This window comes from Podarcis melisellensis, assembly GCF_964234715.1.
Source record: "Podarcis melisellensis genome assembly, chromosome: 3".
NCBI classification, from domain to species: Eukaryota; Metazoa; Chordata; class Lepidosauria; order Squamata; family Lacertidae; genus Podarcis; species Podarcis melisellensis.
Genome location: NC_138530.1, coordinates 112,381,754 through 112,405,668, shown reverse-complemented (window position 1 = coordinate 112,405,668; position 23,915 = coordinate 112,381,754). Strand labels below are relative to the sequence as shown.

Below are 23,915 nucleotides of genomic sequence, written 5' to 3'. Positions count from 1 at the left end.
AATGCTGTATTGTTTTTAACACTGGGAGCCGCCCAGAGTGGCTGGGGAAACTCAGCCAGATGGGCGGGGTATAAATAATATATTATTATTATTATTATTATTATTATTATTATTATTATTATTATTATTATTATTATTATTATTATATGGGGCTATCTGTTTAGCCCATTTTAGTGTTGGCTAAGTTCTAAAATCTTTGTGTATTGTGTATTGACAAATGTATTTTTTTCTGACTGACGGTCGAATAAAAGGTTGATGATGATGATGTATTAATTCTGCAGATGAGGCAACCCTGTCGTCTCTCTTTCCCCTCACCGAGGGGGCGAGACATTTGCTTTCTAGGGAGGTGGCACACCCAGTTCCGCCCGCTGGGTACTTGGCACTGAGCGCCCTTGAGGTGGAGAGGCAGAGACTGCTGCGCCCTCAGCCCGTCGAAGGCCGCCTCTTTCCCGGGGGCGGTCAGGCTGCGCGCCCTCCTTCCTTTGCTCTCCGCTAGGGCGGGCCAGCCGGCGGCGCTTCCCGTCGGTTCCTTTGCGCCACGCCCGGCCCGGGAGGCGCATCTCCGCCCGTTGGAAGGGAGAGACACTGGCGGGGGAAGAGTCCCTGCGCGGCGGCTCTGGCTCCGGACATGCGCGCCCACCGTGAGGAGAGCCCGGCGGCCAGAGTTGGTCGGCGAGCTCCGCCACTGCCAAAGCCCTTCACCTGACGCCCAAGTGAGCTCGCGCGTCTTGCACGTGGGAACGGTCCCGGAGAGGAAAGTTTGGTGTCGGGGCAAAGAGAGTCGAGTCGCCGGCCAAGCTTGGAAGGAAGAGGGTCCCTCGGCGTTGCCGTGCCATCTCCCTCATGCCCTCTCCAGATTTGGCACGATTTAATTCTCGTCATGTAGAGGAAGAAATACTTGGAACTGGGTAAGTGTTTTAAAAATTTTTAAATTAAATTTGTATATGTATCAGATTTGCACCCGAAGATCTCAGGGCTGCAACTTCACAGCATAAAAACACAGAATGCATAATGAAAACAAGAAGAAAACAAACCACAAAAAGGACAAAGAATGGTTGGTTAAACTCGTAGAATTGTAGAGTTGGAAGGGACCTCGGGGTCATCTAGTCCAACCCCCTGCAATAATAATAATAGTAATAATAATAAAAAATATGCAGGAATCTCTTTGCCCAACCTGGGGCTTGAACCCACAGCCCTGAGGTTAAGAGTCTCCTGCCCTAGGAACTGGGAGAAACAAGCATTTTCAAAATACCCTCGATTTTATCTTTAAATGTTCTCTTAGCAGTTGCTTCTTAAAGGGCTATGAGGAGTAATCAACTTCTGCAGTACCAAATACAGGCAGCTTATTCCCAGTAAAACAGTGGAGCTGAAAAAACATGTGCAGGATTGCACTGTTAATGTTATTTTTATTGCTGCTGACTGCTTTATGGTTTTGTGACTGTGTTTTATAGGTTCGGTTGAAATGCACCTGCTTTTATTATACCTGCTTTTGCAGTATAGAGCAGCTAGCCTGTGCTTAAGTTTGTTTTGAGGTATTTTAATTTGCCATTTAACATGACTGGGTTTTTCCCCCCTCTTGTCTACTCGTTTTCCAAAAAAAATACACCTCCTTGCACTGCAGTTAGCTTCCACCTCCATTCCTCCACTGTTTTAAATGATCTGGAATGAGTTGTGATATTAGCTCTCATTTATGTACCTGAGAGCAAATGGTTGTATCTTCCAGTCTTCCAGTCACATAGATATGATCTGGGATTATCCAAGCCACTTTGTGGAGTGCAGAGCTTAGCTCCTTATTTTTCAGAGCTGTGTGCCTACACTTTGGGCTTGTCCACATTCCACCATTATTATTTTTAGTCCTTGTTTTCTCCATTTCAATTCTACTGTGTTCACACTTCTGTTTACTACACACTCGTTGTGCTTCCGGTGTTGAGTGTTCAATCCACATTCACACAAATTTATCCAAAAAGCATATGCATCCTGTTATAAGATACTGCTTTTTAAAGTGTTGTTCCTCAAACCAACTGATAGGAGTCTTTAAGCAATTCCTAATTCATCTCTAGCCAAGGTGTGCACACCTTTTGCATAAGGTAAAGGCATCCCATTCGACTCAATACCACCTGATGTATGTGCTGTGAAACGCACTGAGGGAAAATCTTCACTGCACTCCAGGATTGCCAACTTGAATAAAATATTGTGGGGTCCCAGGTAAGTCCCGCCCCACATAATTGATGAAATGACACAGTGCACACACACCATTTGAATGGGAATGCCCCTCATTTTTTTTATTGTGGGGCTGGAGCCCCCACTGTCCCTAGAAGTTGACTCCTTTACTGCACTGTAAGGCTGGAATGTGAACACAACAGTCCACACCTGTGTGTGTTTGAATTTGTATATGACTTTCGTCTTTCCAAAAGTGAATTGGGCTCACTGCCTTGACAGTCACTTACAAGTATTTGGCCAGTCTTGTAGGCAAATATCCTTGCACACATTACCACAAAAGTGGAGGCACCTATTTATTGTATTTTTTAATGTGCCAATATCATTTTTAATTGTTTGTGTGGATCATGCAGTAAGATCTTGGCCGTGCGCCTGTAAATTTCATTTATGGATGGCTTGCGGTTTTCAGTACAATTTCATCCTGTGGACAGATACTCACTACAATAGCAGCAGTATCTGATTTCCCCCAGTGCAGTCAGAGAGGCATGAGCCGTTTGTGGATTGTTTTCCTTCCTTCTGTGTCGCTCATACTTCCCTTTTTAAACAATGGGTGGGCCTCACTTTTCCTGAGTACCACCAGTACAAATCTTGTTGGTCTCTGGGAGTTTATGCTGCAACCACGGCTAGCAGAATTCTAGCTTTAGATGTGCTGTTGGGATTGACAGCTGTTTGTGCACTTATGTGCATTAATTTTCCATATTGAAATAATTCGACTAATAATTCCTAAAAGAAGCATGTTCCCTTAAGAGGGTTAAGATGGTGTGGTTTTGTGGCATGCTAAAAATACAACAGTAGCTTACACTTCTCTAGCAGTTTTCTCTAATCCTCACAGAGAATGTTCTGTGAAGAATCATCCTGCTACCCATGCTTCTGTGCAAATGGAAAGATAATGCTTCACAGGGAAATGTCTCACTATGGGTTTTTCATATCTTGACCCTAACACTTCCTATTCTAGGCCAGGGTGTGCCAAAAGCTGACACCAGTGCTGTGTCGCACTCTGGCACAGTTTGCATGCAATGCTAACCACAAGTGAGTGAGAGTGCAAGAAATGAAAATAGTAGTTCCTTCACTCTCCTGCAGTCCTATTGCTGCTATACTACTCAGAACAAAGCCATGGTTTGCCTTTAGTGTTAAGTGCAAACCAGTGCAAACATGGTTTGTCATGTTTCAGACAAACCATGAAGTGTAGCCAAGCAAAACAGGTTCACACATAAAACTAAACCAAACCATGGCTTAGCTCTGGTTAGCGAGACAGCAGCAGGACCAGGAGAGGAATGAGGTGGTCGCCATCTTCATTCTGTGTGTCGTGGTCCCATCCCAAAACACAATGACAGTGGCTCTTACTCAAGAGTAAGGAAGAGAACTTTATTCAGGTTATAACAGTAAGAGGCTCAGCACCAAGCACAAGGTCCAGAAGTCAGGATTCCAAGGTACACAAGCAAGGCAAGGGATGCAGGACCGAACTGAAGCAACCAAGATGTCCCAATGGTTGTCATACCCCTCCTGCCAAGTTTTTGAAGATGAGGCAGGAGTGAGCTCACTCACGGGACTGCCACAGGGTCAGGTTTGTGTCCCACCTGGGCAGGTGCATCTGCTCCCTCTTACGCAGGTGATGCTTGGTTCTTGGCAACAAGACTGCGCCCTGCTTTACTGATTCCAGCGTCTCTGGCTCCCCTTTTTTCACTTGGCCTTCTGTTGGATTATTGAAGTCCTCCCCCTTCCCCAATAACACCTTGTGCTCTGAAGGAGGGGTGATGGAGAGCAACATCAGATCTGCTTCCCTGTCTCCAACGCCTTAAGTCACAAGGGGAAGACTTCTCTCCCGGGATACCAGCCTTCAAGCCCCACCCCCTCAGCCCCCTCCTCCTCCTCCTCCTATCATCTGGGTCTGCCAAACTATGGCAGAACCTCACAGAACCAAGGGACCCATGACACCATGCATTTGGACACAAACTTAGCCATCACTTGGCTTAGAATCAATATGGAAGCCAGGTCAATGTGGTGTTCGATTGAAGCTGCAGCAACATTACACTCCCAGTGTTCAAAAGTAGCTAGGCACCAGGTATTTTTTGTGACTGGCACGGGTTCACTTGTGATCCATGTGGTCCAGGTGGGCGGCCGATGTCTTCATCTGGATGGTCCCTCCAGCTTTCCTAAGAAGAAAAGCTCATTTATTGCATTTATATCCCAACTTTTCACCCAGTGAGCTTCATGACTGAGTGGGGATTTGAACCCTGATCTCCCAGGTCCTGGTCCAGCACTCCAACTAATACACCCCCTTGGCTCTCTAGAGTTCTTCTGCTACAGGGCAGCAATATAAGTAGGTAAATAAATATGTGGAAAGCAAATTGTCACTTAGGGAAAGATCTGAAATATTTACTTTGAAGCTTGAATTTGTTTTGTTCTGGATTGTTTTATTTGATGTTTTAAAGTGTTCTAAACTGCTTAGGGGATGCAGGTAGTGCTGTGGGTTAAACCACAGAGCCTAGGACTTGCTGATCAGAAAGTCGGCGGTTCAAATCCCCGTGATGGGGTGAGCTCCTGTTGCTCCGTTCCTTCTCCTGCCAACCTAGCAGTTCGAAAGCACGTCAAAGTGCAAGTAGATTAATAGGTACCTCTCCAGCGGGAAGGTAAACGGCGTTTCCGTGCACTGCTCTGGTTCACCAGAAGCGGCTTACTCATGCTGGCCACATGACCCGGAAGCTGTGCACCGGCTCCCTCAGCCAATAAAGCGAGATGAGCGCCACAACCCCAGAGTCGGTCACAACTGGACCTAATGGTTAGGAGTCCCTTTACCCTTTACCTTTAAACTACTTTGAATTTTCCCCCCTTTAAAATATAAAGCAGTACAGTGGTACCTCGGGTTACATACGCTTCAGGTTACATATGCTTCAGGTTACACACTCCACTAACCCAGAAATAGTGTTTCAGGTTTAGAACTTTGCTTCAGGATAAGAACAGAAATCGGGCTCCGGCGGTGCGGCAGCAGCAGGAGGCCCCATTAGCTAAAGTGGTGCTTCAGGTTAAGAACAGTTTCAGGTTAAGAACGGACCTCTGGAACGAATTAAGTACTTAACCTGAGATACCACTGTATAGAAATGAAATGAATAATAATACAGTGGTGCCCCGCAAGACGAACGCCTCGCAAGACGAAAAACCCGCTAGACGGAAGGGTTTTCCGTTTTGGAGGCGCTTCGTAAAACGAATTCCCCTATGGGGTTGCTTCGCAAGACGAAAAAAATCTTGCACCCCCCCGCGGGTTTTTCCCGCTTTTTCCGCCCTTTTCTTAAGCCGCTAAGCCGCTTATCAGCTGTTCCGCTGATAAGCCGCTTAACAGCTGATCGCTGGAAGCCGCTTGACAGCTGTAGCGCTAATCCGCTAAGCTGTCAATGGGCTTGCTTCGCAAGACGAAAAAACCGCTATACGAAGAGCTTCACGGAACGGATTAATTTCGTCTTGTGAGGCACCACTGTAGCAATAATAAATTTCGGGGCGGGGGGGAGCACATAGGCATTCTGTTCTGGTGACCGTAACCTAGGTTTAAGGTGCCAGCCATTTGGCAATCAGCTTACATATCTGAGTTTCTAATGCTTTACACTCCTGTCACCAATAAAAGCTTTAAGACTATGTTGGCAGTCCTATTATGAGACACCCATGAGTTGCATGTGGCAAGCCTATGCATGTTGACTTGAAAGGAAGCCCTGCCGTGTTCAGTGAGACTGGTTTCCATGCGTAGGATTGCAGCCTGAGGTCCAGCAATACAGAGCTGTATCAACCACCCAGATATCTATGCAATCTTTCGCCCTCTTTAAAAACAATCAGTCTGGCTATTTGCTCTTGCACCAATGGAAGTAGCAGGCTATCGGTTTAATAGATACCGTCTGGGCAGTGTTCATGCGCAGGATTATGTGTCTTTACGATGTGTCAGTTGCCTCATACAACCAATTTAAATTGGTTTCTCAGCTGCTAAAACGTTAAGAGTTACTTCTCTGTGCTTCCACAGATAGGAGCATAGAAAAGTCCAGCTTCTATGTGACAAGAGTCTCTCTTCCTGATTGCCTGTTTGTGTGAAGTCATTCTAGGCTGCTCAAAGCGGCAACTCTGTGTGTAAATCCATGTTAGCACATTTATAATCCAAGTACTGTACTTAAACTTGAGATACCATCTATTATTGTAACTTGGTGAAGTCAAGAGCATGATGAAATAGTTGTTGCGTGTATCCAGTGAGCAGAAGAAAAAAGGTTTGTCAAAATAAATTTCAGAGTGTTGCTCTTCGAGGCAAATCTTAAAAGGCTGTTCGGAAAAATCCTCTGTTGTTTTTTTTTTTTACTGTAGTTGCAAAGACAGAACAGACATTGGACCTGGAACAGGACATGAGGAATAAAAGGAACAGGGAGCCTTTCTGATCAGAATGAAACAGATGTTGAAAGATTTTTCAAATCTACTGCTAGTCGTGCTCTGTGATTATGGTGAGTATTTGGTGTAAGCCGTTGGAGACAATTGACTATGGTTATTTTGGAATCTCTTATAAATGGGTGGCTTGATGTGAACAGAAGAAGAAAGAAAGAAATGGAAATAAAGTGTTATAATTACGTATCTGTTTGCACCTGTAAAGAATACTATGCACGGCCTTCTGAAGTTTCTTAGAAAAAGATGGAAAGGACTATAGCTGTGTTTTTTTCTAGCAGTATTGCTGGAAAGTCAGATCTTGTTCCAGCCAACCCTTTATTTCACAGGTGGAAAACCTCTAGTTTATGGACCATTTCCCCCAAACCTCTTCCATCAGCTGACATCAGTCACCATCTTTTTTTCCAAGTTCTAACACACCTTCCCTTCTTTCCCCCCTTCATAGTGCAAGCTGTTCCTTTTCTTTTCGGTGACTGAAGATTCTCACCCAACCTCCTTTTCTCCAAGCTAAGCATTCCCAGACCATAGCTCCTTCAACCTTTCCCCCTCTAATTTTGTTTTGCACAGTTTTTAAAAAACGTACCCAAAATAGAGTACACCAGAGACGGCATTAAGAGGTATTGCTGAGAAATACACATTACGTGGCTGGAAATAATGTACTGATACTTATTTATAGCATTTCTGATGCACTCCTCAGCTGGAAAAGGCTCCCAGAGCAGCTTGCAGATATCAGTAATAACTGCCCCACTCCTCAGGCTTACATTCTGAAAGTCATGACACTAAAGGGGAGAAAGGATTGGGGGGCGGGACTCTGACCATTAGGTCCAGTCGTGACTGACTCTGGGGTTGCGGCGCTCATCCCGCTTTATTGGCTGAGGGAGCCGGCGTACAGCTTCCGGGTCATGTGGCCAGCATGACTAAGCCGCTTCTGGCGAACCAGAGCAGAGCACAGAAACGCCGTTTACCTTCCCACCGGAGCGGTACCTATTTATCTACTTGCACTTTGACGTCCTTTCGAACTGCTAGGTTGGCAGGAGCAGGGACTGAGCAACGGGAGCTCAGCCCGTTGCAGGGATTCGAACCGCTGACCTTCTGATCAGCAAGTCCTAGGCTCTGTGGTTTAACCCACAGCGCCACCCGTGTCCCTACACATTTGTTTAGCTCCCAGCAATTGAAATATCTTCTTAGAAATGGCTGCCGTGCAGCTGGATGCTGGCTTTTTTGGGGTGGGGTTTTGTCCTTCTGGGGCCCAGCCATTATCTCATCAGGGCCTTCATGAAAATCAGCTCTTGGGTGTTCAGTTAACACCACGGTCCCTAGAGTTGATGCGTACTACAATATATCCAAAACAATGGGAGAAATTGGAAGGATCTCAAAAGAGAAGGCAGACAGGGACTGGAAGGTGTTTAAAAGATACTTGCAAAACTATATCGAAAAATCAGAACTCCTATTAGAATAAACAAGTTTCGTTTCAAATATTGGAATACTAAATAAGATGGATAACAATGTGCAATAGAAAAAGAAGTATGAAATTAGGTTAAAGGTGTGTTAAAGAAAGTAATAGTAGTGGAAAGAAATTGCAATTGAGTAGATTGGAAGTCTAACAAACGGTGAGGGGTGGTAGATGGTGATGGGAATTATCTGTGGGATTGAGTGTAGGTATGTTGTATGAAATGTATGTTTGTATGTGTATTAATGTTGAATTATTTTAACAATAATAAAAAAAATGAAAAGAGAAAAAAGAAAATCAGCTCTTGGGTGTTCAGTTAACACCACGGTCCCTAGAGTTGATGGGTCTGCTGCAGAAGGATGCTTATCGTTCAAGAATTAGGTAGACCTCTGCCCCAATCTTCCTAGAATTCGCCACGATGGGCAGGTAAGGTCCCCAGGCTTCATTCAGGAAGCTTATTAGAATTCGTTGGCATCTCCTTACTGCTGCCACAGCGGGGAAGACTCAGAGGTGGCCCTGGTGACACCCACCAGCAGGGGTAGAATTACTACGAAACTAATGCAGTTTAAGTTTCAGGCTGCTAAGCCTGGAGGGTCCCCAGAAGCAGCTTTAGTCCACACTGCAAATTAACAAAACAGGTATCCGAAGCAACTCCAACCCTCAGCAATCAATCAAAAGTTTGTTGCAGATCCCAGTTCCTGCTTTCACATTTGCTATATGAGCATGTGAGAGCAGGCAAATAGCCAGATACAGTGCTGATGTGTAAATCAGCATCAATTCCCTGCTCTGCCCCAGCCCCCAGCAAAGGAATAGATGTATTTGGACACACACACCCCGCCAGAATCAAGCCAGCTGCAAAAGCTCAGATTTCACCTATTGGACTCCTATACATGTTGAACAGACTAGAGGACAGGATAGATCTCTGTGAGACACCACAGGGAATAGATCATAGAGGGTCCTGCCTTGTGGGAGGCCGAATCCTTTGCTTCTGACTTTTGTCGTTTTTAATTTTCGCGTCTAAATCCCTTCTCTTTTTCTCTGTGATGCGAAGGCTAAATGAAATATTCATAAGCTCTGTCACAAAAGAAGCCTTCAAAAAGAGCGCTGCAGCATTTTATTCTGTTTTTTCAACTTGGGTGGTATTTTCTAGAATTCTGCTTCAGACGCCACCTCCCTTTTCATTTTTATCTTAACTAATATGCAATGTAAATGAAGCATTAGTGGGTCAAGGTGAAGGGAGGAACAAGAATGGCTTGCAGAGCTCAAAGGCGGTGGCGGGTGGGGAAATTGCTCACCAAGCATTCTTCTCTTCCTCCCCGTTGGTTAAATAGTTCAGAAGGAAGTAGATAGGTGAGCTCATCACCCACAGACTTCAGGGTCCTTTATTACAGCGAAGATGCTCCAGGTTCCTCAGGCCTTTCCAGCTTTCCAAATGGTATTATGTTTTAAGACTTTTGAATACTAAGGGCTATTTTAGTGTTAGAGGTCAACTCTGTTCTCTTGTAACTTCCTTTCAGATCCTTGTTAGGGAATATTAAAGGGAAATACTGTGGGGGTGGAGATGTGGGATAATTCGTAAGGTTTGTGGGAGGAGCAAAATATTTTAAAAATGTTAACTGAATATATTTTCTCCGCTAAAAATACTGGGGTGAGTTCATAGGGGAAATGCTGGAAAAGGTTAAATTTTGCTGATAGGGATAAATGAACACCTCCCATTCATGGCCAACATGATAGGCTGAGCTTTACAGTTGACCGTAAGATACTAAGGGGTTCAGAAAGTGTTACTGCATTTCTAAACCAGTAATTGAATAAAATCTCCTTTTCTCCCTGCTCTCTCACACATTTCCCTTTATGAATACTTCACAAAATTGCATGTAAGCAAATTTTGATGCGTTGTCTAGAAGTTTGATATTGTTTTAAAAGTTTGCATATCTATGGGGAAGTCTTCTGCATTATGGGTGGAGTGTCATTTCTGCTGTGGATTCGGTAGTAACTTTGGGGCATGCATGTAATGAATTGGACAAATTGACTTGCCGAACAGAAGGTCGGCGGTTCGAATCCCTGCGACAGGGTGAGCTCCCGTTGTTCGGTCCCTGCTCCTGCCAACCTAGCAATTCGAAAGCACGTCAGAGTGCAAGTAGATAAATAGGTACCGCTCCAGTGGGAAGGTAAACGGCGTTTCTGTGTGCTGCTTTGGTTCGCTAGAAGCGGCTTAGTCATGCTGGCCACATGACCCAGAAGTTGTTTGCGGACAAACGCCGGCTCCCTCGGCCTATAGAGCGAAATGAGCGCCAAAACCCCAGAGTCGGTCACGACTGGACCTAATGGTCAGGGGTCCCTTTACCTTTACTTTACTAGGCTTCTAAAGCCTCTTATAACCAGCTGCATCTGCCTCTTGCTGAGTAACTGACCACCAGCAGGTTGAAACTGAGAACGTTTTTGGGAGCTGCTTGTTAGTGCAGAGTGTGAAGGTTACATTGGATTTCCTAAAAAAACCAAGCCTCTTAAATTTCCCTATCTCCTCCCCTTCCCCATGCGTTGATTCTTTCTCTTCAACTATTGACCTTGTCAAATACTTTCTTTTCAGTTCTTGGGGCAGTGGAGTATCTCCTCTTGGAGCAAGCAACTCACATAGCCTTGAGCAATGGCACTGTGTCGGTTAGCTTCCAGAATTATTATGACAGCAACGTGACATTGAAAAATGGTTCTATCCTGCTCATAGATGCCAGCACCAATCAAACTGTCGCCAGAAAACAGCTTCTGCAAAACCAGGACCAAGATATTGTTGTCTTTGAGTGCTTCCATTTTAAGAGTGCCGGGAACTACTGGTTCAAAATGGCTCCTGAGAACCAGTGGAACGGAGAGAAGACCCCACTGAGTGTGGTCTGGCCTGTATTCCACTTTGATTTGAGGAGGACCTCTGAAGCTTTTGAGTCTTCCCTTCAGCTCAGGCTGTTTACCGATGAATATTTGTGTCCGGTGAATAAGACGGTGGTTTCTCTGGATGTTATACTGACCAGCCGCTTCTATGAACTCGGAAAACAGATCTCGAATGAGACTGTGGGACTGAGAACTAGCAAAGAGCTTTCTCTCGCCAGGTCCCAGTGGGTGGCGCTTGACTGTCGCTTGGTTGGCCAAGAAGCCTACATGACTGTATTCCTGAAATCGGCAGAGACCAAGTCAGTCATTGCTTCGGAAGGTCCTATTGATCTCGTGCGCAGATTTGGATACAAGCTGGTCTTGGCAGGAGAAGTGACATGTGAGTCTTCGGTTGTGGTTTCTGTCATTCCTCCTCCCTGCACGTCTCCTGGTGGGAACGTTGCTGTGTTCAAAGACCTTGGGCCTTCTGGTCAGAGGGCGTTAAGGCTGCAGGAAAGTATCATGAACCCAAAGGACGGCCAGATAGAATTCAACTGCACATTGTTCGACGAGGGCGCAAACAAATACTGCTTTGAATTTACCCTTTTGCCCAGAGACAATGCCCCACCGAGAGCGAGGGAATGTGCGCTAATCCAAAGGAATGTTGGTCTGTATTACCTTTTGAGAAAGGCTTCATTTGAAAACCCAAAGGATTATGAGATGTCTTTGTGATTGCATGCCGTGCATCTGTGCATCGTAGAGCCTGGAATATGATTGCATTTGCAGCGTGACCCACCCCCAATGCAGAGCTGTGAGCGCAGGATAGGACCCCCATAAAACACGATGATAAAGCCCTTTCACTGCCCCTTAACTAGGCGAGCAGCAGGGACAAGGATGGGAGGCGATGACAGGGAAGAGGTTTGTAATACCTTATGGGAAACCCCTCTTGTAGTGGAGAGGGGTTGGGCCATTGGTTTAATCTCAGCTTTTTGCTCATTTTCTAAAATGCCATGTCTCATTCTGATAAGAATAAGAATTTTATTATTTATACCCCAGCCACTCTGAGTGGCTTACAGCATATCTAAAAACATAATAAAAACAAAAATCCTTAAAAACTTCCCTAAACTGCCCTGCCTTCAGATGTCTTCTAAAAGTCAGATAGTTGTTTGTTTCCTTGACACCTGATGGGGGGCCGTGTTCCACAGGGAGGGTGCCACTACCAAGAAGGCAGTTAGACTGGTGACTGGGGGCAGCCGCCAAGACCACATAACACCGGTCTTCAAAGACCTACATTGGCTCCCAGTACGTTTCCGAGCACAATTCAAAGTGATGGTGTTGACCTTTAAAGCCCTAAACGGCCTCGGCCCAGTATACCTGAAGGAGCGTCTCCACCCCCATCGTTCTGCCCGGACACTGAGATCCAGCGCCGAGGGCCTTCTGGCGGTTCCCTCATTGCGAGAAGCAAAGCTACAGGGAACCAGGCAGAGGGCCTTCTCGGTAGTGGCGCCCGCCCTGTGGAACGCCCTCCCACCAGGTGTCAAAGCGATAAACAACTACCTGACATTCAGAAGACATCTTAAGGCAGCCCTGTTCAGGGAAGTTTTTAATGTGTGATTTTACTGTATTTTTGGTTTCTGTGGAAGCCGCCCAGAGTGGCTGGGGAAACCCAGCCAGATGGGCGGGGTACAAATAATAAATTATTATTATTATTATTATTATTATTATTATTATTATTATTATTATTATCTCCCTGCTTTGCCAAAAGGGATTCTAGATAGCCTTGGGCAAGACACTGTGAGCATCATCTCAGAAAGGCAGTCCCCAAACCCTTAGAGAAAAGGGCTTGGGGAAAAGGTGTAACTTAGTGGTAGAGCATCGCTTGTCACATGCAGAAGGTCCCAGGTTCAATCTCTGGCATCTCCAGGGCAGGGCTGCGAAAGACTCCATAGCTCAGGCGCTGATAATGCCAAGGTTGCAGGTTCGATTCCCGTTAAGAGACAGCTGGATATTCTTGCACTGCAGGGGGTTGGACTAGGAGATTCCAACTCTGTCATTCTGTGATTACCTTCTTAGAGCTGCTGCTGGGCGGTTTGAACAATATTGAGCTCTACGGACCAGTGGCCTGACTCTGTGTACAACAGCTTCCTCTGTTCCTATGTCAGAAGACTCCCTGGTGTGTGCTCATAGTGTGTTTGTAGACGTGCACCTCCCCTTTACAATTTATAGCAGCAAGCCACAAGTAGGGCACTTGCAGTGAAAAGTCTGAAGCCCATGTGGTTCTCAGCTTAGCTCGCCCTGCAGAGTTCTTGGGAGGAAATGCACTCCAAGGCTCTTTGCTTCTAATAATGTGTAACCCAGGCAATTGGTAATAAGGGGGCAGCTGTGAAGATGTTTGATCACATTTGCCTACAGGAATGGGGGACCGCATTGCCTGTACTCTTATTCCACAGGTAAAGTTAAAGGGACCCCTGACCATTAGGTCCAGTCGCGGACGACTCTGGGGTTGCGGCGCTCATCTCGCTTTATTGGCCAAGGGAGCTGGCGTACAGCTTCCGGGTCATGTGGCCAGCATGACAAAGCCACTTCTGGCAAACCAGAGCAGCGCACGGAAACGCCGTTTACCTTCCCACCAGAGCGGTACCTATTTATCTACTTGCACTTCATGCTTTCAAACTGCTAGGTTGGCAGGAGCAGGGACTGAACAATGGGAGCTCACCCCGTCGCAGGGATTTGAACTGCTGACCTTCTGATCAGCAAGTCCTAGGCTCTGTGGTTTAACCCACGGCGCCACCTGCGTCCCTTATTCCACATGTACTGGGCACTATAAGACTGACTACAGAGCCCGAACGCAGGCTGTGGGGGGCACTGCTTTACCATGTTTCTGTGCTTCAGTTGCTATCAATGCAGAGGTTGCACTTTGGGGGAAATGTCAATTCCAACCAGCTGATTGAGTGTTAGCTGGGAAAGGTGTGGCTTGCTGCAGGCTTGTTCAAGCCTCCTTTCAGAAGGGCAGGGCAGTCTCACCCCTGCCATTAGCTGGCAATTGCTCCAGAAACCATTCCCGACGCTGATTATGTAGCTGCCTGTTACCTAATCTCTAGCTTCTCTTCCTTTTGAAAAGGGCATGGCAAGATCCCTTGAAGCTTCAGGCACAGGACACGTCACCACTGGGAGACTCCACCTAATTCATTAGCAGTGGGTGCAGCCTAGGAGTGCCGTCTTTTCATATTCATCTTTTCCCTGTGCTTCTTAGCAGTGTGGCATGCAGATTCGTTGCAGTGCAGGGAGCTGGACCAGATGACCCTCATGGTCTACAATTCTACAATTCCTGCTTAAAACAGGGATGAGGAATGTGTGGTCCTCCCAGATGTTGGACTACAGTTCCCATTCCCTCCCGCCCCCCCCCCCCCGGCCATGCTGTCTGAGGCTGGTGAGGGTTGGAATCCAAAAACATCGGGAGCTTCACCGGTTCCTCAATTCTCTCTCTCTCACACACACCATTTTTAATCTCCATGTCAAAAAAAAAAAAAGATCCACCTGTTTATTTTCTCCTGTTAAAGTGAGGTCACCTTTTCCACACCTGTTTTCTCTTTGGTCCCATCAGCCACCTGCCTTCTGCTCTCATTTGCTGCTTAGGAAAATGAATGTTTTGGTGGGTGATGAGATGAGCAGAAAGAAGAAGCTGTAGGTACAGGGAAGGGGGAAAATAATAATAATGATGATAATAATAATAATAATAATAATAATAATAATAATAATAATAATAATAATATATTATTTATACCCCACCCATCTAGCTGGGCTTCCCCAACCACTCTGGGCGGCTTCCAACAAAATATTAAAATACAGTAATGCATCAAACATTAAAAGATTCCCTAAACAGGCTTTTCACTGGCCAGCATCTCAGACCTTTCAGTTGCATAACTAAGGACTCTGTGTTACTGAGGAACACAACAGGTGTGTTTATGAGTCTACACTAATGTGTTCTGCTTTCACCCATCAGTCCCAGAGAATGGATCCTGGTGGCTGTGGTTCTTTCATTGGGGCTGTGAGGGGTTACCAGTGGACCTCCAGGTGTTGTTGGACCACAATGCCCACCACGCTTGACAATTGACCACACTGCCTGGGATGTTGGAGGACAACAACAACTGGAGCACCACAGGTCCCCCATCCCTGATTCAGAGGTTCCTTCTTGTCTGGGTGGAGTCATCTGCAGATGTGCAGGTGACCTCAATGCAGCTGTGACCTCCTTATTTTTCTCCTCTGCATCTTTATTATGTAGCATCTTAAAGGTAAAGGTAAAGGGACCCCTGACCATTAGGTCCAGTCGCGGGGGTTGTAGCGCTCATCTCGCTTTATTGGCCAAGGGAGCCGGCGTACAGCTTCCGGGTCATGTGGCCAGCATGACTAAGCCGCTTCTGGCGAACCAGAGCAGCGCACGGAAATGCCGTTTACCTTCCCGCCAGAGCGGTACCTATTTATCTACTTGCACTTTGACATGCTTTCGTACTGCTAGGTTGGCAGGAGCAGTGACCGAGCAACGGGAGCTCACCCCGTTGCGGGAATTCGAACCGCCGACCTTCTGATCAGCAAGTCCTAGGCTCTGTGGTTTAACCCACAGCGCCACCCGCGTTCCTTATGTAGCATCTTAGCACGGTGCTAATGTGGCACATGGGCCAAATGAAACTCAGTCCAGATGAGGCTGAAGCAGTGTTGACCTGCAGCTCTTTTGACCTAGGGTTGAGTTAGCATCTGACTTTGGGGCTGGTTCCCACACGTACATACTCGAAATTTCTTAACAAGAAAGCTTAATGTGCAAGCTTAATGAGTGAACTGCGCTACCTGAGAAGTATTGTGTTTGAGTTGACTTTGGGTGATAATAGTTTCTTCCTGTGGTGTTGTGGTCTCATTTGCTTATGGAATTTAGGAACCAAGGGTTGTATTCAACAGTGATCTAAGTTGCTTGTTCCATAAGCAGACGGATTTCTCTTGTGCAACAAAACTTTCTCCCCCTGATACCTCCCAACCCTCCAGCTCAGATTTGGGAATAGCTTTGGTCCACATGCAGAGGGGGACAGGGAAGATCCCATTGTACTAGCAGTAATCCTTGCACAGTTATTTAGTTAATATTGCTCTTAGAGATCTGCCTTACATCCAGTCTGTTCTGACCGGCAGTGGCTTACCGAGATCTCAGGAAGAGATCACTCTGCTGCTTGGTATTTTATTGCTAACATGAATTGCCAAGGATTGAACCTGGAATACACACAAAACTTAGGCTCAGCACTGAGCTATGGCCCACCCTTATGTATGTATGTATGTATGTATGTATTTATTTATTTATTTGTTCATTTATTTTAATGCGTATATATATATATATACAAAGGTTATACAAAAAAAATAAATAAAAACAAAACACAAACACAAAAAGTAACACATATAAAGAAAATACAAACCTAAAAACAATTTAAAAAACAAGTAAAATTTCATTCCCTTATTTTCTTATAACTTACTTCCCGGACTTCCTCATACCTCCCCTTTTTGTATTCCAGTTCTGATTATTAGTTCAGCAAATCCTCACCCTTAGTTTTCATTTAATTTTCAACCTTTCTTTTTACTTAATCATTACAGCTGAAAACCACTTAACTTCTAAACCAACATCATTCTAACATTCATTAATTTTACAATATTTCCCAAGATAATCCTTAAATTTCTTCCAATCCTCTTCCGCCGTCTCTCTTCCCTGGTCTCGGATTCTGCCAGTCATTTCTGCCAGTCCCATGTAGTCTATCACCTTCATCTGCCATTCTTCCAAAGTGGGTAGATCTTGTGTCTTCCAGTGCTTTGCGATACTAAAGCGTTTATATACCACTTAATATTTCTGAAATCTGCATGAAAAACATAAACAAGAGAATTAAAACAAAAGCAGCACAAAACCTGTAAAGGAGTAGTACAAGGGCATATGGAAACAATAATTCAGACAAATGAAAAGGGTCCGATGTTATGTGTTACAAGTGTTTATAGTCTATCCTCTTGCAAAACACCAGGGCAGTGTACAACAGCATAAAAAACATTTAAAAGCAATGCATATCGATCATTAAAATGACTGGCTAATTTAGGGACATTTTAGGCAACTGCATAGGCCTATGGGCATAAAAAAAAGTCAACAAGAAATGGCTGAAAGCAAAAGGCGAGATGTGTTTTTACAAGACGTCCGAAGCAACTGATGTTTGCAGCTTTATGTATGGCAGAGTTCAGAAGGACATCCCATAACACAGACAGAACAGTGGCCAGTTTCCAGGTCACTGCTCTGCTGCTACTTAGATGTTGTCACTTGATGCTGTAATCAGTAAGTGAAGAACTGATTTTTAACAGGGAGAAATGTAAAGTATTGCACTTGGGCAAAAAAAATGAGAGGCACAAATACAAGATGGGTGACACCTGGCTTGAGAGCAGTACATGTGAAAAGGATCTAGGAGTCTTGGTTGACCACAAACTTGACATGAGCCAACAGTGTGACGCGGCAGCTAAAAGAGCCAATGCAATTCTGGGCTGCATCAATAGGAGTATAGCATCTAGATCCAGGGAAGTAATAGTGCCACTGTATTCTGCTCTGGTCAGACCTCACCTGGAGTACTGTGTCCAGTTCTGGGCACCACAGTTCAAGAAGGACACTGACAAACTGGAACGTGTCCAGAGGAGGGCAACCAAAATGGTCAAAGGCCTGGAAACGATGCCTTATGAGGAATGGCTAAGGGAGCTGGGCATGTTTAGCCTGGAGAAGAGGAGGTTAAGGGGTGATATGATAGCTATGTTCAAATAGAGGAGGGAGAAAGGTTGTTTTCTGCTGCTCCAGAGAAGCAGACACAGAGCAATGGATCCAAACTACAAGAAAGAAGATTCCACCTAAACATTAGGAAGAACTTCCTGACAGTAAGAGCTGTTCGACAGTGGAATTTGCTGCAAAGGAGTGTGGTGGAGTCTCCTTCTTTGGAGGTCTTTAAGCAGAGGCTTGACAACCATATGTCAGGAGTGCTCTGATGGTGTTTCCTGCTTGGCAGGGGGTTGGACTCGGCCCTTGTGGTCTCTTCCAACTCTATGATTCTATGATTCTATGAACTAGTCCTTGGACCGAAAGGCAAATGGCAACCGGAATGCTTCATTTCCCCACAAGGTGGAGACTTCTATCCAATTTAGACGTTCCCAGTGTCAGTCACGCCCTCACATCTTCAAGCCAGGACTATTGCGACACACGCTGGATACTGAAAACCGTCTGCAGCTGGGGTCGAAGGCAAAAACTTACTTCTCCAGAGGGTTGGGCCACAATATGTTTGTTTCTCAGAGTGCAATATGTTTGTTGCGTCATGAGCACTCTACTTTCTGAGAGGTATTGTGTTCAATAATAGTTCTGTTTATTGTGTTTTGGTCTCATTTGCTTATGAAAGTTAGGAACTTGCCAATACATGGCTGACCGCATCTGTCTTCCACACTGTGCGTAGGGTAGATGTCGGAAGAGGCATTGCTGTTACCCCTGGCAACCAGGCCTGTGATATTTGATGGGTGGAATGGTCAGCTCACCCCCGCAAAGAGACACTTTCAGAAAAGGCCGCTCAGCCTGGAAGGTGATCACCCATAGTTAGTTTGGGTACAGTGGCAATGGAGGACCTGTGTGGCCTTTCAGATGTTGTTAAACTACGACTTCCATCAGCCCCCTGCCAGCATGGCAAATTGGGCAGGCATGATGGGTGTTGTAGTCCAACAACATCTGAAAAGCCGCAGGTTCTCCACCCCTGGTGTAAGGCTGCTATCTGCATCTTGGCGAATCACCCAGGTCCTTTGCTTTCCCCGCTTCCTTCTGTATTCAGCACCCATTTTGCAGTCCTGTTTGCATACAGGATAACTCCCTCCCTGTAAGAGATTGAAAGGCTGGATTTGCCTACTAATATCTCGTAACTGGATCAGCCTACAAAGGAAGGTTGAGGGTCAGATTTGAATGTACCCGTTTTCAAGGCTAGCAATTTTCTGCCTCTCTAATGGAATGTATCTCTCCAGTAATGCAGAGTTTGTATATTCACAGGATCCTGGGGACTTTGGCAGGCCTGGAGCCCCTGTAGTGTGACTTGTGGGGACGGCACCCGAGAGCGCTATCGAGAATGTCCCGCGTCTTTCCCGTTCCCTATAAAGCAAGGCTGCGCTGGGAGACAGCAAGAAACGTCTCTCTGCTCCTTGGAGGAATGCTCCAGTACGTAGTCTTTATGTTGAGATTGCATTCTCACTCACAGTGAGTCTGGGGAAAGGGCAGGATAGCAATAAATAAGACGGCAATAATATTATTATTCTCCTCACCGCTTCGTGTCAGTGAATACAAGCTTTGTCCATCCCAGTGTGTTTTGTGTGGGGACGATTGTCTTTGTGAAATCTCAGGACAGGCAGAAGTGAAGGAAGAAGACCCAAGGGTAGAGCTAAAACGTTTTATAGGCAGACACGCAACATGAAGGTGTCATTTAAGAATGACATACACACCTGCAGAATGCCGATGCCTGAACTACTGTGGTTAAGTTTTCCGTGTCCAGAAAGGGTGATTGCCTGTGGCGATCACACAGGGTCCCCGGACATTTAACGGTCTATTGATCCCTGTGCCACCACTGTGCTCGCTTCCCCACTGCCACCAACCCGTTACTCTCGGGTAAAACACTGAGTCCAGACTGTTGTTAAAAGTGAACCAAATAAACAAGTTTATTTTATAAGCCTTAACAAGTTTATGGTTTCTCAGATAATATTCCTGTCAGTAGCTTAACTTTAGTTTCTTTACCAGCCTATACCTTCCTAATACCTTCTGACTGATTATCTCAACTGTTTGACTGACTCCTCTTAACAAATTCTCTCCCTCTCTCACATCAGACTAGCCCAACCCACAGACTTATCCTCTCTGTCTCTTCTAACTACATACCATCTTCTCAACCACTCTAACTCTAACTCCCTACTCCTCCAAAAACCCTCTGTGCTTAAACCTTATACACAATTAACTCCGCCCCTTGGGTTCCCATTGGTTAGTCATTTTACAATTAGTTAACCATTTCCTTATGAACCCAGTATGATGTCACACACCTAGGAGGGCAAACGCCACACTGCCATACTGGGTGCAGCTAGTAAAAGGTGTCTGTACCCATTGAGGCTCTCCTGTCCACCTAGCAGTTCGAAAGCATGAAGTGCAAGTAGATAAATAGGTACCACTCCGGCGGGAAGGTAAACAGCGTTTCTGTGCGCTGCTCTGTTCGCCAGAAGCGGCTTAGTCATGCTGGCCACATGACCCGGAAGCTGTACGCCGACTCCCTCGGCCAATAAAGCGAGATGAGCGCCGCAACCTGAGTCGTCCGCGACTGGGCCTAACAGTCAGGGGTCCCTTTACCTTTACCCATTGAGGCTACCTGGACCTCCAGTGATTCGGGCAAAGGGCAACCCCATCAGAGCAGGCAGTTGACGCATTTCCTGAACACAGGAACCACTTACCCACAGCACCTTCTGTCTTTCGAGGATTCAGGCTCCATCCCACCACTGTATCCAGGAACCGGGCTAAGGACTGCACAAACATCCTTGATTCAGATGTTATGGAGAAATAGAGCTGAGTGCCATCAGTATCCTGATGGTGCCTTGCCCCCAAACCCTGGCAGACTCTTGGCTCTCAAATTTCAGAGGTGCCTTGTGCAACACTAAAATTCACCCCCCTCCACACCTCTCACACGCTATTCTGAAGCATTGTTTTGGTGCTCCCTTCAGTGGGGCGCCCACACCACCCTAAAGCTACCTCTACCCCAAACTCTTAAGGACTGTGTTCAGCAGCTTCCTCAGATCAAAAGACAGAAAACGAAGGTGCAAGGAACCTTCTTCCTAGGAATGTGATGAGCATTGCTATCTGTTCAGCAATATACCAGTAAATCTTTATCTTCTGGGACTGCTTCATGTGTGTAGTTCTGCTTTTAGGGTTGCATTAAGGTGATGGCCAGGTTGCTGTTTAAAGTATTGATTAAGGTCTGACGTGCTTTTGTTGAACTTCTGCGTTGAAATTCGTTTTTGTACGCTGCTCTGGATACTAACCAGTTAACAAACCGAGTGAACAAATAAATGAATAAAGTAGGCTGGGAGATGTTGGGTTTGAGCAGAGTTTGGGCAGAGCTGAATCCAAGCAGTATTAAGGAAGGAAGGTATCAAGTCTAGACATGAACTCAAGCTGCAGCAACCAGGATGATAGGCAACATCTCAGCCAATGCAAGTACAGTGGTGCCCCGCAAGACGAAAAACCCGTAAGACGAAAGGGTTTTTCGGTTTTTGCGACGCTTCGCTAGACGATTTTCCCTATGGGCTTGCATCGCAAGACGAAAGCCCATAGGGAAATCTCGGGGACCTCTTTTAAATGCTGGCGGTGGGGAGCAAAGCCTTTCCCCCCCCCCCGGACTTCAGAAGAGGTCCAGGAAGGCCGGCGGGGGCAAAAGGCTTTGCTCCCCACCGCCAGCATTTTAAAAGCGGTCCAGGATAGCAGGGAAGCGCTTCCCGCTATCCCGGACGGCTTTTGAAGGCAGGCGGGGGGGAGCAAAGACTTTTGCCCCCCGCCAGCCTTCAGAAGAGGTCCAGGACCTCTTCAGGACAGCGGAAAAGCCTCTGCTGTCCCGGGGGCTTTTAAAATGCTGGCGGGCGGCAGCGAAGCCTTCGCTGCCGCCCGCCAGCATTTTAAGATCGCCCCGGGACAGCGGAAAAGTCTCCGCTGTCCCGGGAAGGCAGGCGGGGGGAAGCAAAGACTTTCGCCCCCGCCAGCCTTCAGAAGAGGTCGGGGGACAGACTGTCCCCAGACCTGGTCTGAAGGCGGTTCGGTTTCCATAGGAACGCATTAATTGATTTTTAATGCATTCCTATGGGAAACCGTGCTTCGCAAGACGAAAAACTCGCAAGACGAAAAGACTTGCGGAACGAATTAATTTCATCTTGCGAGGCACCACTGTATGAGAATTGGATCATATAGATCCAATATAAAGGCACTTGTGATAAGAATATTGGATCTATATGTAGCATTTACAGGAGCCCTTGCCCTTTGTTTCGTGGGTTTTGTATTTGGGGAAATACCTTGTAAATTGACATCTGTTCAACAAGTCACTTCTTTCATTTCAGCCACTAAACCTGTACCCATCACACCACTGCACCCTTCAGAAGACGGCCAAAAAGCCAATAATAATCTAGTAACCGTCACTGGCATATCTTTGTGTTTATCCATCATCTTTGCTACTGTCCTGATCGCCCTATGGAGGAAGCTTTGCAGGACCCAGAAGTGCAGCACCCCTGTGCGCTGCGACCCCACCCACTCGCCCAGCTTCCGGAGGAACTCCGACGAGGAGAACATCTGCCAAGATGAGAGACAGCAGCGAGAGAGCTTTTCTGAGGGAGAAGTTGCTTGTTCGCTTTCTGGAGAACCTCCAGATATGCCCTTGAGCTCCAGGAGAAGTCTTTATTTTGCTCCGGAAGGGGGAGGGGGAGGAGCTTCTGCTAGCGAAAGCTTTGAGTCCACAGCTCAGAAAATAATCCCCCCCATTTTCAGCTACCGCCTTGCACAACAGCAGCTGAAGGAAATGAAGAAGAGAGGCCTCACCGAAACAACCAAGGTCTATCGCGTTTCTCAGAACCCTTTGACAGACACGGTGCTCAACAGCTCTGTGAGCACAGAGAACCAGGAGGCAGCAGCTGGAAGCAAGTTCAGAATCAAGTCTCCTTTTCTGGAGCAGCCCCCTGGCCACCCCATATCCTTAGGAGACAGGCACTGTTCTAGGGCGGATTTTACGCTGCCTCAGGCCAGTCCTACCTTGAGCCCTTGTCAGTCCCTCATTAGAAGAGCTCACCCTAGATACCTTGAGAACAAAGGAGAGCCATCAGAGAGGGTCTGCCCAAGAAGTTCGCAGTTCAGAAGAACAGCCAGCTTCCACGAAACCAGAAAATCCAAGCCGTTCCGGAAGAGAAGCATGTCCACCCTGACACCGTGCCAGACCCACCTCTACCGTGGCAGAGCCAGAACGTGGAGTCGTGTCCCGGAAGGAGAGCACCGGCCTAAATCTAAAAGCACCAGTGAGAGCATTGAAGAGTTTGAGCTGTATTATAGGACTCCTTTAACCACTGAATCAATGGCCTATGGAACACACAACCCCCATAAATGGGAACCCCCAGGGAAGAAAATAGACTCAGTCACCAGACGCCAACCAGTGGCCCAGGAACTGTGCATTGATAGATCAGAGCAGAAGAGAAACGTAAGAGGGCCTTCCCTGGGCTGCGTGGATGCTTGGAAGAACGAGTGTGCTGTGGTGGCTCTCAAAGATATGCACCAAAGAGGAGGTACTCTGAGCCCTACACAGTACAGAAGGAGCAAGTGCCAGAGCTTCCCATCTGATCCTGAATACCACTTCTATGACAACACTTCCTTTGGCCTGGCTGAATTGGAACAGCAAATGACTGACCTGCCTGGGTATTTTGCGTCCGATGAAGGCGGTGGAATAAATACCTTAAGCATTGACCATTTGGTGCTCTGAGTGCCTTGCCGCCATCTTGTAGCAAGACAGAACCTGTGGGCTGATATGAATGGTGGCCAAAAATAAAACAAATGGGCTTTCTAAAAGCACCACCGGTCAAATTCCAAATTGGGGAATGAGGCCCAACTGTTGTTTCGTTTCTCCCCCTGCTTCCTCAACCACTTCAGAGCAGCAAGCGGGAAGTGATGCCTTCACATGTATAAATAAGCTTCCACTAAATTATTCTGCACTGAAGACCTCCGTGACCTAGTCATAGTTCGACTTCCGTGTTCAAAGTACCTCAGAGCCTTCTCGAAAACAAAACTTAGGATCTGATTCTCCTTGCTGCTTTTCCTTGACACAGCTGTTCACAGGACTGACTTGTGAGAATACCAGTAGTCAGGGCTTTGTTCCAGCCGGAACTTGCCAGAACTCAGTTCCGG

General features: G+C 46.4%; 2 protein-coding genes across 6 annotated transcripts in view; one reads left to right on the top strand and one right to left on the bottom strand.

Annotated features, from left to right (window-relative positions):
- The window catches only part of LOC309367152 (fibrinogen-like protein 1), a 55,441-nt gene that overhangs the window by 11,550 nt on the left and 19,976 nt on the right, over positions 1 to 23,915 (bottom strand). The gene's annotated exons all lie outside the window — the stretch shown is intronic.
- On the top strand, positions 519 to 23,725 carry THSD1 (thrombospondin type 1 domain containing 1). 5 transcript variants are annotated; one of them, XM_081906150.1, is made up of 5 exons: positions 521 to 908; positions 6,553 to 6,686; positions 10,662 to 11,600; positions 19,008 to 19,172; positions 22,091 to 23,725. In XM_081906150.1, the coding sequence occupies exons 2-5, from the start codon at positions 6,629 to 6,631 to the stop codon at positions 23,491 to 23,493; spliced, it is 2,565 nt and encodes an 854-aa protein (XP_081762276.1). In that variant the 5' UTR covers positions 521 to 908; positions 6,553 to 6,628; the 3' UTR covers positions 23,494 to 23,725. The 5 variants fall into 5 exon arrangements, with proteins under 5 accessions (XP_081762280.1, XP_081762279.1, XP_081762276.1 ...); XM_081906151.1 differs by lacking the exon at positions 521 to 908 and adding an exon at positions 5,818 to 5,967; XM_081906152.1 differs by lacking the exon at positions 521 to 908 and adding an exon at positions 5,988 to 6,334.

Coding starts and splice junctions, on each gene's coding strand:
- THSD1 (XM_081906150.1), top strand. CDS start 6,629: ATGAAACAGATGTTGAAAGATTTTTCAAATCTACTGCTAGTCGTGCTC. Junction 11,601..19,007: donor GCTAATCCAAAGGAATGTTG/GTCTGTATTACC, acceptor GTATATTCACAG/GATCCTGGGGACTTTGGCAG. Junction 19,173..22,090: donor CTCCTTGGAGGAATGCTCCA/GTACGTAGTCTT, acceptor CTTTCATTTCAG/CCACTAAACCTGTACCCATC.